Source organism: Myotis davidii, unplaced genomic scaffold (assembly GCF_000327345.1).
Source record: "Myotis davidii unplaced genomic scaffold, ASM32734v1 scaffold60, whole genome shotgun sequence".
Lineage (NCBI taxonomy): Eukaryota > Metazoa > Chordata > Mammalia > Chiroptera > Vespertilionidae > Myotis > Myotis davidii.
Window position 1 is genome coordinate 3,570,635 of NW_006293007.1, and position 11,913 is coordinate 3,582,547.

The 11,913-nt window shown below is 47.4% G+C and overlaps 1 protein-coding gene across 1 annotated transcript in view; it reads right to left on the minus strand.

The window, feature by feature from the left end:
• Window positions 1-11,913, minus strand: part of MOK (MOK protein kinase) — a 31,318-nt gene that overhangs the window by 15,289 nt on the left and 4,116 nt on the right. The window contains exons 2-4 of the mRNA XM_006766637.2: window positions 6,897-7,011; window positions 1,824-1,913; window positions 387-457 (exon numbers count right to left, since the gene is read on the minus strand). Coding sequence (XP_006766700.1) covers window positions 387-457; window positions 1,824-1,913; window positions 6,897-7,011 — 276 coding nt within the window. The remainder of the gene's footprint in view (window positions 1-386; window positions 458-1,823; window positions 1,914-6,896; window positions 7,012-11,913) is intronic.

The following is an 11,913-nucleotide window of genomic DNA, read 5'->3' on the forward strand; positions in this document are numbered from 1 at the left end:
CACCCTGTCTGACACTCGGGAGACTTTGGAAGGATCCAGATATAAGGAGGTGCCCTCTCATGTGAGGTATTCTTTGGGGGGGCGAGCCCCGCCTTACTCTGAGGCAAGAACAGAACGTGGATCAGCAGCAGAGCCCGGGGGAGAGGGACCCTCGCGGTGGGGACCACAGTGCGGAGGCCCCGGCTGTCCTGTGTGCCATCCTCCTCCCCGCACGGCCAGCTCGTGGCTGGCGGCCTTCCTTCTCATTTCATTTACCGCCGGATGGTCAGCCCTGTGTGTTTATACATGACGACTGCCCTCCCGTGCACCGACCTTGAGCACCAGCAAGTATGAACTACAGGCTTTACAGTCAGTTCTTACATTAGCTTTCAACGGAGTCTACGTACCTCGTATCAGTTCATAAACATTCATGTCCATAAGCTCACATATTAGCGCAAGAGAACCAGATTTTCTGTCACTGAAGAAGAAAGCAGGTTTTTGAAATGTTTTCTCATGTCTTAATCAGAAAATATAATCAAATATTTAATTCATCTGTAAACATTTCTTGTAAAAATAAAGCACTCCCACATCAGACAAAGCCTGGAGTGCGATGACTGAACCAGAAGTTATATTTCAGGTAAAATTAATTTAAAATAATAGTACAACCCTGCTTTAAGCACAAACTCTAAAAGCCCCCCTCCCCATTTTAAAAGACATATGTCTTGACAATATAAAATTAACTCTCTCTCGAGAGAAGAAATGAGGTCGGGGGGTGGGCCAGACAGAATAACCAAGGGTTTAATTCATGCCTGCACGTGCAATCTTACTTTTAATTTGCCTAAATCACTTCCATGTGACTCATTACCACGGGGTGGGGTGGGGTGGGGTGGGGTGCGGAACAGAGTCTAAAACTAGTCAGGGGAAGTGGGAGAAAGATGAGTGGCATTGCCCCGAGTGACGTCCTGCCCAGAGTGGGGACAGAGGCCTCTGGCTGCGCCGCCAGCTTCCCCTGGGTTCAAGGAGCCCTGAAAGGGGCCTCTGACCCCGGCAGGGCAGCCCGTGACACCGCAGGCTGCTCAGGGGCCTCCAGAGGGGCCCCCCACGGTCTCTCAGGGCTGCCAGGAGGCCCAGGCCACCCTGGACAGGGCGCTTTCTAAAGCGCGGGTAAAGCATCTCCCCGCAGCAGAGTCGTGACTGTCACAAGCAGACTGTAGTGTCTACACGCAGCCCAAACTGACGGTCAGCACACCGCAGGCCAGGAGGCCACACGCTGCAACAAGACAGTGTACACGGAGTTTAAAACTGTTCGGTCCTCTGATGGGCATCTGCCGCACCTTAGTTTCTTGGCAGGTGTTAAAGGCCACACCACCTTCTCAGGGATCAGCACCGCTGGCCCAGGGAAAGACAGGGCCTGGAACCCCGGCTGAGCCCCACCCTGGGGACAGTGCCTGGGAACCAGCTGTGCCCTGACCTCCTGAGGGGTGGTGAGCCTCATGGAAACTGTTCTACAGTTAGACCAGGAATAAACAATCCCCCGAAACCGTATCGAGAGAGGCTACAGGAAAGGCTATGTGAAACTGAAGAGATGAACAGATGACTATGGTAGGGAAGGGAAGCCATTCTCCCCCATCTACCCCCCAATACGACCCAGACCCAGCGGGTCAGGTCAGAGCTCACACCTGAGGCCTCAGGAGCCCAGAGTCACATTATGAATCAGGTGCACGGCTGACTCTCTGGGCTACAAAACAGATCTCTAAAATGCCAACCAGGATTTTCTTTCTTAAAAAGAGACTTAACCATTATCATCAAATGTAGAAAATTTTTAAAGGCCCGCGTATACTTACAAAACCACTTCATGCAACGTAAGAATGTTTGGGTGTGGATTCAGGCGCCTCAGTGCTTGTATCTCTCGGAGGTTGTTCACTTGCTCAATACTATTGTGTAGGCAAAAATAAACAGCTAATTTATCACTCAGGTCAGCTTTCAAAGTCGGGCTATTCAATCATTACTTATCATCCACGATCAGAACTGACAAGCTCACAAATACTTCAAGCAAGTCAATCAGGTTTTATTTCTCATTAGCAGTAGAAATTAAGAGTATCGTGTTTGTGCATTATCTTATAAAAATCAAGGTCCTCATAGCTTTGGATATAAATTCAATTTTTCCCCATCTAGCTCCTTGGTAGTTTCTTTTACTATTAATAAATATAAACAGAGATGTTAAAATTTCCTATTAATCAGTTTATGGGAACTAACCAACTAGTCATGTAAAAATAAGCATTTTAAATTTCCACAAACAGGCCCACCTTTCCTACTTAAGGCGGTCATTTTTTTCAACTTCCTTGTCCTGGTGACAGGTGCTCTCTCAGCAGGTGTGTCTACGCAGGCTTTTCTTTAAGAAGACACCTACACCTGACACCCTGTTGACACCCCAAATCCATCAATGCAAGTGTCACTGCGGCCCAGGGCCTGCGGCTGCCACGCTCTCCACACAGAGCCTGAGTGAGCCTGGTCTCCCTCCCGAGCCTGGGCCCAAGGGCTCACATCCAATGAGGACTCAGGCGCCAGAGACTTTCGTCTCAGAGGTTCTGAAAGGAAGTGATTGTGCGAATCTTCTCCCTTTGAACTGGTGAAATTCTGTTAACAGAGAGAGGGGAACTCAGCATTCTGTTTAGTTATGTATCCAATAGTATACTGTTATCTTCAATCAATGTGGCTGCAAACGGAAGTATCTCATGCCAGCCAACCAACGGGAGCCTGCTGTGTAAGAAGAGCCTCAATAGTCTGCGTGTAGGATATTTTTAACTAGAAGTTCAGACCCTTCTTTCATCACTGCCCCGTTTCCCCCTCACACCCAGGATGATACTCAAACTGTTAGCAGCTTGTGCGCCATGGTCAACAAACAACCAGAAGGACACAGCCCACAACTCGGGAAGAGGGTCTGAAAGGGGGGCCACTAGGTGCTGGCAGACGGCGGTCTAGGGCAGTGACGGCGAACCTATGACACGCGTGTCAGAGGTGACACGCGAACTCATTTTTTGGTTGATTTTTCTTTGTTTAATGGCATTTAGATATACAAAATAAACATAAAAAATATAAGTCTTTGTTTTACTGTGGTTGCAAATATCAAAAAATTTCTCTATGTGACACGGCACCAGAGTTAAGTTAGGGTTTTTCAAAATGCTGACACGCCGAGCTCAAAAGGTTCGCCATCACTGCTCTAGGGAGTGCCGGCAGGGGCCCAGCACAGGGCAGGGAGGGTGGCACCCCAGAGGCTCAGGACGGCAGCTCCTCACCACCCAGGACAGGCGGTTTCCACTCTTCTAATCGTGATGGGGAGTCTTCCAGAACTGGGCCAATTTCCTAAACTCACCCATCACCGGTAGATTTTATGATATGCAAATTATATCTCAATAAAGCTTTTTAAAAATCTTATCTCCCCTTTTATTTAGGAACCCTGAACTTCTCTGTTTTGATCAAGTCACATAGCCTTTCTTTGGCTTATTAAAAAAATTCCACCTAAAATATAGTTGCATTTTAAAAAGTAACCAATAGCCCTAGCCAGTTTCGCTCAGTGGATAGAGCATCGGACTGTGGACTGAAGGGTCCCGGGTTCGATTCTGGTCAAGGGCATGTACTTCGGTTTCTGGTTCAATCCCCAGCCCTGGTTGGGCCCGTGTGGCAGGCAACCAATCGATGTATTTCTCTCACATCAATGTTTCTTTCTCTCTCCCTTCCAGTCTCTGTGAAAAATCATTGGAAAAATATCCTCAGGTGAGGATTAACAAAAACCAAACCAAAATAAAACTAAATAAATATAACGCCAGCTAGAAGGGATCTGGGGGACTGGGTGTTGTATACCAACTTCCATCAGTCTCCGCAAATGCTGCTGCTGCCACGGTGTCCTCATGCTCCCCTTACCGAAGCTCTCAATTCTCAGCCTCAGCATTCACTCTGTGTATGGCCCAGCCCATTGCTTCCGGCCTCCATTAGCATTTAAAGGTCCGAACTTGCCATCAGCACTTGGAGATGACTACTGAGAAGGCCTCCTTTCACAGTGATGATGGCCTCTAGAGCTGACATAGTTTTTCTGCGTCCTGAGGATGTGGTTGGTGTATGTCTCCCATCTACTGAAATCCTATTTGTAGATGAGTTATGAGTGGGTTGGAGTTCCATTGTTTTTCCACAGGGTCAACTACGGACGGTCCAGCACAGGTGTTTTGGTTCCTGCCGCACGGGTCAGAGCTTCACAGTGGAAGGCCCTCCACTCTGTGCTGAGAAGTCGATGGCTGTGCAGCTTTCCAGGAGGGGATCAGACGTCCGTCCGATACGTCAGCCCCCAGCACACCTGGGCTCACAGGGGTGGGTATTTCTGCTTTGCAGCTGTTGGAACAGTTTCCCAGGGCTGGTCCAAGGCGTGCCCCGGAGACCAGATCTTCATGGTGCCGGCGACCTGTGCCACGTCCGGGTGGCGCCCTGAGTCTTCAGCATTCCGTGCCACGACGTACCGTGATGTTATCACCTGTTCCACTAAACAGGTTGCCAGCTTTTTACCACTACGACTGATGCTGTAACAAACATCACGGGGGGTGAACCCTCCCCGCAAAGAAGACTTCTAGGCCCAGATGATTTCACTGACGAGTTATTTCAAATATTTAAGAAAGAAAGACTCTTGCACATTTCGCAAAAGAAGAGAGATGAGCTGCCAACAAGCAGGGACCTGCAGACTGGGTCCCACTTGGCTCCACCACCTGCCAGCTGGGTGACCCGGACAGTTGGGAACCTTCTCTCTCTAGCCCACGGCTCCCCACCCTGATAGAGGGCCACAGGCACCGTCCCCCAAGGGCGGCAGCAAGCACCAGTGACAGGCAGCGATACACCAGGATTGGGCATGGCGGCAGGTGCTTGGTGAGCAACCACTGTAGTCACCTGGCATGACTTCCTGTCACCGCTACTCATTTCTCACACCACCCACACATGGTGCAGGGCCACTAGACAATGAGAAGTAGAGAAAATGGATTTTTAAAGGAACCCAAAGTTATTCTTGCAGTGGATAAGGGTAAGTTGTTTCACAATGAGGGTGTAGATGGTCCAGGTTTCTCACTGTAAAGTTACTCTCTTTTCCTCTTCATTTTCTATTCTTTAGAAGCAAGTCACTTATTGATGTCAGTATGTACTTGTGGTGATTTGAATAGACAGACGGCTGGGTAGATAGGTGGAGAGAGGGGAGGGGCGGTTAAATGGGTCCGTGCACATACACTGGCTTTGTCTACTGAGGTGATGACATTCCAGGAGGCATGAGCACACCTGGTGCTGAAGTCTTGTTTCCAAGTATCTTTCTCCAGTAAAAGGCGACAAGGCTCCTTAGAGAAATGGGGGGTTCTAGGGGCTGGGAAAATACAAGATGAGCGACAGAATCTTGTAGTGCTGACGGAGTAAGAAAAGGGTGGGCACGTCAGAAGAAACAGAGCCACCCTGAAAGAACTCCGGTGGCCAGACCTAGGCTGTTTATTAAATAAGTAACAACAGCGTTGCATTGAACATATGTACCAAGAGCAGGTAAGAGCTCACAAGAAAAACCCAGCGTCCAATTCCCCTCGGGTCTGTTGCCTGGCTGCAGGCACCTGTCCATGAGCCTGAGGTGACCATCATCTAAGGTCAGCCACCGGCCACCAGTGGCCCAGGGCCAGGCTCCCTTCCAAGGCAAGCAACATTCCAGTGTGGTTCACACTGCAGACACCTCCCCACGCACCCAGACTCGACAGCAAAGCAAAGGAACACAAATCCCGTGGTCCTTTATTAAAAATCTTTACTTATTATGGGTTTTTTAAAGAAAAATGTGTTCTAATCAACCGCTTTTAAAGTTAAGTCAAAGAGCAAGAATTGTTCTCAACTACATCAAACGATGACCCATTTGGCAACAAGGCTGCCGTCTGTTGAACATTGCTAAAATAACAGTGGCAAGTCCTGTTGTCAGCAAGCACATCTGCCCCTGAGCCTGACAGCGGGACCGGTTCTCTTCTGAGAGGCAACTGTCTCGCACCTGCAGCTACAATAGTCCGTCCTCAGCCACCTGGCTGTTAGAGTCGGCTCCCACATGCCAGGCCGTCAGTACACTGCATCCAATTCTCTATCACGAGTAATTTGACGGCCCTGGCCAGGTGCTCAGTGGTTAAAACATTGACCCTTGGACTGAAGGGTCTTGGGTTCGATTCCCAGTCAAGAGCATGTACCTGGGTTGCAGGTTAGATCCTTGGCCCCGGTCGAAGCAAGAGCAGGAATCAACCAATCAATGTGTCTCCCTCACATCAATGTTCCTCTCTCTCTTTCTCTCCCTCTTCCTTCCCTCCCACTCTCTCTAAAAAATCAATGGAAAAAATATCCCCAGGTGAGGATTAAAAGAAAAAGAGTAATTTGTCGCACAAAGGAAGAAGTGACAGAGGAAGGCAGGAGAGCAGCAACAGCAGTCTCGGAAGGGCAGGTAATGGCCACATACTGTAGTGGTGAGGACGAGGAATCTGGATTCAAATCTGGCTCTGCCCACTGAGTGACAGCTGTCAGCCGTGTCACATCCCTCGCACTGTCCTCCTGCACAGAACAGGGATGACGACTTTGACGCTGTGGTGATGTCTCGAGGATGAAATTACTGTTCTCCATACTCTTGGACACCACTAGTGGCCTATACTCCTTTCTGCTCTCAGAAACAGTGCTTCACACTGAGAGTCTGGAATCAACGTTTATATCCCCAAACACTTCAGAAGGCTCTGCACTGGGGGGGGGTGGGAGGGGGGGAATGGCTAAAGAAACCTGACTGTGTTGTACATATCACATGACTAGAAACTTCCCACGAATATTGAGCTGCCCTGTTGATTTAAACCCGAGTCTGCTTTCAGTGTTAACCTTGTCTCACCGCCTACCTTTCAAAGTGCTGTTTCATTTGTTTGCATGCATAGTAGTTTCCATCCCTCAAGCTCTGCATCTTCATAACTTCAGAAAACGTTCCCTCGCCTATTTTGCCAATTGCTTTGTAGTCTATAAATAAAAACAATTATGAAAATAGATTTTATTTATACGTATATTTTGTACTTGTTTCCAGACAGAGAAAGTTTTACTTGTAAGAATATCGGCAGTTGCCTGGCCGGTGTTGCTCAGTGGTTGAGCGTCGACCTATGAACCAGGAGGTCATAGTTCAATTCCCAGTCAGGGCACATGCCGGGGTTGCGGGCTTGATCCCCAGCAGGGGGCGTGCAGGAGGCAGCCAATCAATGATTCTCCCCCATCATTGATGTTTCTGTCTCTCTCCCTCTCCCTTCTTCTCTGAAATCAATAAAAATGTATTTCAGAAAAGAGATAATTGGCAGCATGTACTGAGGACGGTTTCTCCTTTTTTCTAAGGCTCAGTGTTCCCCCCACTTTGTTTTCTCTCTGCCATCCCCCCATAGCAGGGAACCACGTGATTACCATCCTGGGGGGATGAGAGGCTCAGACCCCACGAGATGTGGAAAGCAGAGGCGCAGGTGGCCCGCTGGGGTGGTTCTGGTAGGAGCGCTCACATGGGCCTGGGCATTCGGCAGAGGAGACATTGTACCAGCAGCTCGGAGCATTCTCCTGAAGGCCACCTCTCTGGTCCCACCGAGGCCCAGCTGAGCGGCCAAGCTCCCTGCAATTCTTGCAATTCCTGATTTCCTGAAACTGACAGCAGCAGCCCCTGGCCTTGGCTGCCACCACCACCACTGCCCCCTGCACAGATAATGGTTTTACAAGGGTAGATCCCTTCCTGCTTGAAATGCCTAGTTTCTGCTTTACAAACCAAACCCTGACAGGTTCACACATGAGTATCTTAAAGTGGGGTGTGGCTGCTAACAAAAACCTGAAAAATGCAGGCACTGGAGAGCGCAGGCTGAACCAGGGAGAGCCTGGTGAGTGGTGACCAGGTCCTGCTGCCTTCCCCAGACCAAGTGTCTGCTGGGCTGCTGGCCTTTTCCCCTTGGCCCAGGGAGAGCGGGAGGAAGGGTCACAATGATGGGATGTTGTTTCAGGGACTCTTGGAGGCTCCGGTGGAACGAGATACAGAGAATAAGAGCAAGACTTAAAAAGAAACAAGGCAGCTTGAGAAGGAGGTTTAGAATCGAACCTTACGTGTAGAACTCACGGGAAGCAAATAGATCAGAAACCTACTAAATAAAAATGTTCTTCATGCCCTATCTGGTGTGGCTCAGTGGATAGAGCGTCGGCCTGCGGATTGAAGGGTTCCAGGTTCGATTCCAGTCAAGGGCATGTACCTTGGTTGTGGGCACATCCCCAGTGGGCGGTGTGCAGGAGGCAGCTGATCCATGTTTCTAACTCTCTATCCTCCTCCCTTCCTCTCTGTAAAAAATCAGTAAATATATTTTTAAAAAATGTCCATCACCTTCAGATCCCAAACCTGCATCAGCACAGAGCAGGCCTGTGAAACTGTTCAGCCTCAAGGAGGCAGCCTCTTCCACACCCCTTCGATATGGCACATTTTAAAAAATATATACTTTTATTGATTTCAGAGAGGAAGGGAGAGGGAGAGAGATTGAAATATCAATGATGAGAATTACTGATCAGGTGCCTCCTGTACGCCCCAAACTGGGGATTGGGCCTGCAACCTGGGCATGTGCCCTGACCAGGAATTGAACCATGACCTACTGGTTCAGAGGTCAATGCTCAACCACTGAGCCACGCCAGCCGGACGATGTGGCACATTTTAAAAACCTGTGCGAATTCTGATCTGAACATACCAGCAAGAAAAAAAGGTACTTTTAAAAAGAAGTAATAAATTTTTTTAGAAATGATATGCAATTTTAAAATATTCCTATTCCAGTCAATTTCCTACTTGGTTTGTTTTTATAAGAAGCTCTGAAGGTAGACTACCATTCAGTACTCTTAAATTTGGTTGTTCTAAAATGTTCTCTTCCTTTCCTTTCCTGTCAGTAACTTTCATAGGACTCAACACAGGTGCAGGTTGTGGTGCGGCAGGGTCCACGTGACGTGGCACAGCCAATGAGGAAAGCAACGTGGCTGTGCAGCAAGACCACCGAGGACGTCCCACACCACCCCTGGCAATGGCGCGGCTCTCAGGGAGAAGAAGGTACGGTAGACTCTCACCTTCTGCCTAATATTGAGCATGGCATAAATATTCCACAGTGAGCATGAACTGCTTGTTTATTTTTAAGTTTTAAAAATTAACTTCTAGCTTCCTCAGTCGGCCTGTGAACCAGGAGCTTATGGTAGATTCCTGGTCAGGACACAAGCCCCATTGTAGGCTTGATCCTCAGTAGGGGGCATACAGGAGGCAGACGATCAATGATTCTCTCTCATCATTAATGTTTCTATCTCTCACTCCCTCTCTCTTCCTCTCTGAAATCAATACAAAAAAGATTTAAAAATGGCCAACTGTACAAACTCCAAGTGTGGGCCAACATTGCAGGCACCTCCAGACCATCGAAATCAGTCGGCAACAAATGGAACCTGCAGCCCTGGAGGTGGCTGTCTGTGGTGGAAAAAGGGTCACTGCGTCCTCCATGGCTCTGTCAGTAACAGAAGGTCTGGTTACAAAACAAGAATGGGGGCGGGGGGGAGAGGTAGAGAATGGCCCCCTCTCATCTCCAACAGAACCCGCGTAGTTCACAGGCCTTGAGAGTCAGACAAGAAATATGAAGATACCAGTACACATAATGCTGTGAAGGGTGCAGAGCTGAGCTAGGGTCAATCCCTGCCCCACATTAATGGTACTAGAAATAAATAGTCTCCTAAAACAAAACCAACCATCCACCCAGACTCAAGGACAAAGAGGACTTACTATAACCGAATAAAAAAGGTGGAAAAAGGAAAATAAATGAGATCATTTGTGTTCATTAAGATTCTATTCACTTTTTAAATTTTTTTTATTGTTTAAAGTATTACAAATAGTAGTACATATGTCTCCTTCACGCCCCCCCCCCCAACTGTTCACTTTTATGAAACCAAGGCTCTTTTATTTAAGTGGAATCTAAACCTTATTTAACTGTGAAAGTGGAGGTCAAGTTCACTTTTTGAGAAAAGAGCAAGTTGTCACGCCCAAGTGCAAACATTTGTATTCAAGCACTGCTTCTGAAGCTCTGAATCACGCAGGTGACGTGCAGCAGAGCCGCAGGGCCCAGCCAGCTGAGGGATGGAAAGAACTGGGGGAGGTTAATCGCTATGTTCGGGGCATGTGCCTGGACCACAGTTGTCAGGGAGAAGATTCCGCTTCTAATGTCTAGTCATTTCAAGAGATTAAGGAATTCAAACCAAATGACAAAAACAAGGTCAGGAACCCCCAAGGAAAAGTTCTGCACCCAATTAATGACTCGGTATAGTGAGGAAAACTGTGACCTGAATTACCACACATCCTGAAAACACAAAAGGACAGAAAATTATTCCTAACTGCACGAACATTCTACATTTCAATTGCACCCTGCTCTGGCCGGCAAGGGGTCTTGGGTTCATTTTCCCGTCAAGGACACATACCTGGATTGCAGGTTTGATCCCCAACCCTGGTCAGGGCCTGTGCGGGAGGCAACCAATCCATGTGTCTCTCTCACATCAATGTTTTTTTTTCTTTCTCCCTCTCCCTAAAAAAAATCAATGAAAAATATATCTTCCAGTGAGGATTAACAACAATAACAAAATTAAAAAATAAAATTCAAATTGCACCCTTTGGCCCTGGCTGGGTAGCTCAGTTGGTTAGAGCTTTGTTCCTGATATGATAAAGTTGTAGGTTTGATTCCTGGTTAGGGCACATGCCTGGGATTGTGGACTCCATCCCCAGTAGGAGATGTGCAGCTGATCAATGTTTTCTCTCTCCCTTTCCCTCATCTCTCTCAAATCAATAGAAACATATTTTTTATATATATTTTTGTTATTGATTTCATAGAGGAAGGGAGAGGGAGAGGGAGAGATAGTAACGTCAAAGATGAGAGAGAGTCACTGATCACAGCCTCCTGCACGACCACATCAAAGATTGAGCCTGCAACCCAGGCATATGCCCTGACCGGAAATCAAACCATGACCTCCTGGTTCATAGGTCTACACTCAACCACTGAGCAACACCAGCCAGGCAATAAAAACACATATATTTTTTTAAAAGACACAAAAGGCAGGACACTGCCAAATTAAAGGAGACCAAAGAAATAGGACATCAAAATGCAATTTGTGATTTTTGATTGGATCCTGGAAAAAATAAAAACACCTATAATGAACATTATTGGGATGACTGGGAAAATCTGAATTATAGACTGCATGCCCGATGACAGTACTGTACCAACACGCTAGTTGTACCGTGACTGTGTAGGACTATGTCCTTGTTCTTAGCACACACTTGCTGAATTGCTAGTGCTGAACTGTCATGCTGTCTACAACTAACTGTCAAAGGCTCGGCAAAAATAAATGCGTCGCTTAGAGAGAAAATGCCAGAACATAGTGGGGCATCTAGGTGAAGGGTTTATAAACATTCAAGGAACTCTCCTTGCAACTTTTCTGTAGCTTCAAAAATGTGCAAAATAAACAGTTGGAAAGGAAAAAAGGAATATGGTACAGAAATGTGTGTGCTGTTCACACTGTAAGTAAAAGTGCAAACCTTTTGCACTTTTGTAGACCTTGCACTCTAACCACAGCTTTGGGTGCATTCGAGAAAGAAACAGACAAGTACACAATATCCAACAGGAGAACATAAGAATGCTTGTACAGGGTGAGTGAGAGACGTCGGTTATTTTTAATATCTTTGCCACACGATTGAGGCCATATACCACTACTAACTGACAATTAGGATAGGATGCAAATTTAACATTACAACTACACCAACGTAATTTATCTTTTCACTGCAAAGGAGGTCGGAATTTTTTTTGCACCTTCCACTCATCGGCTCTTCCAGCCCAGGGGGGCAGCCCC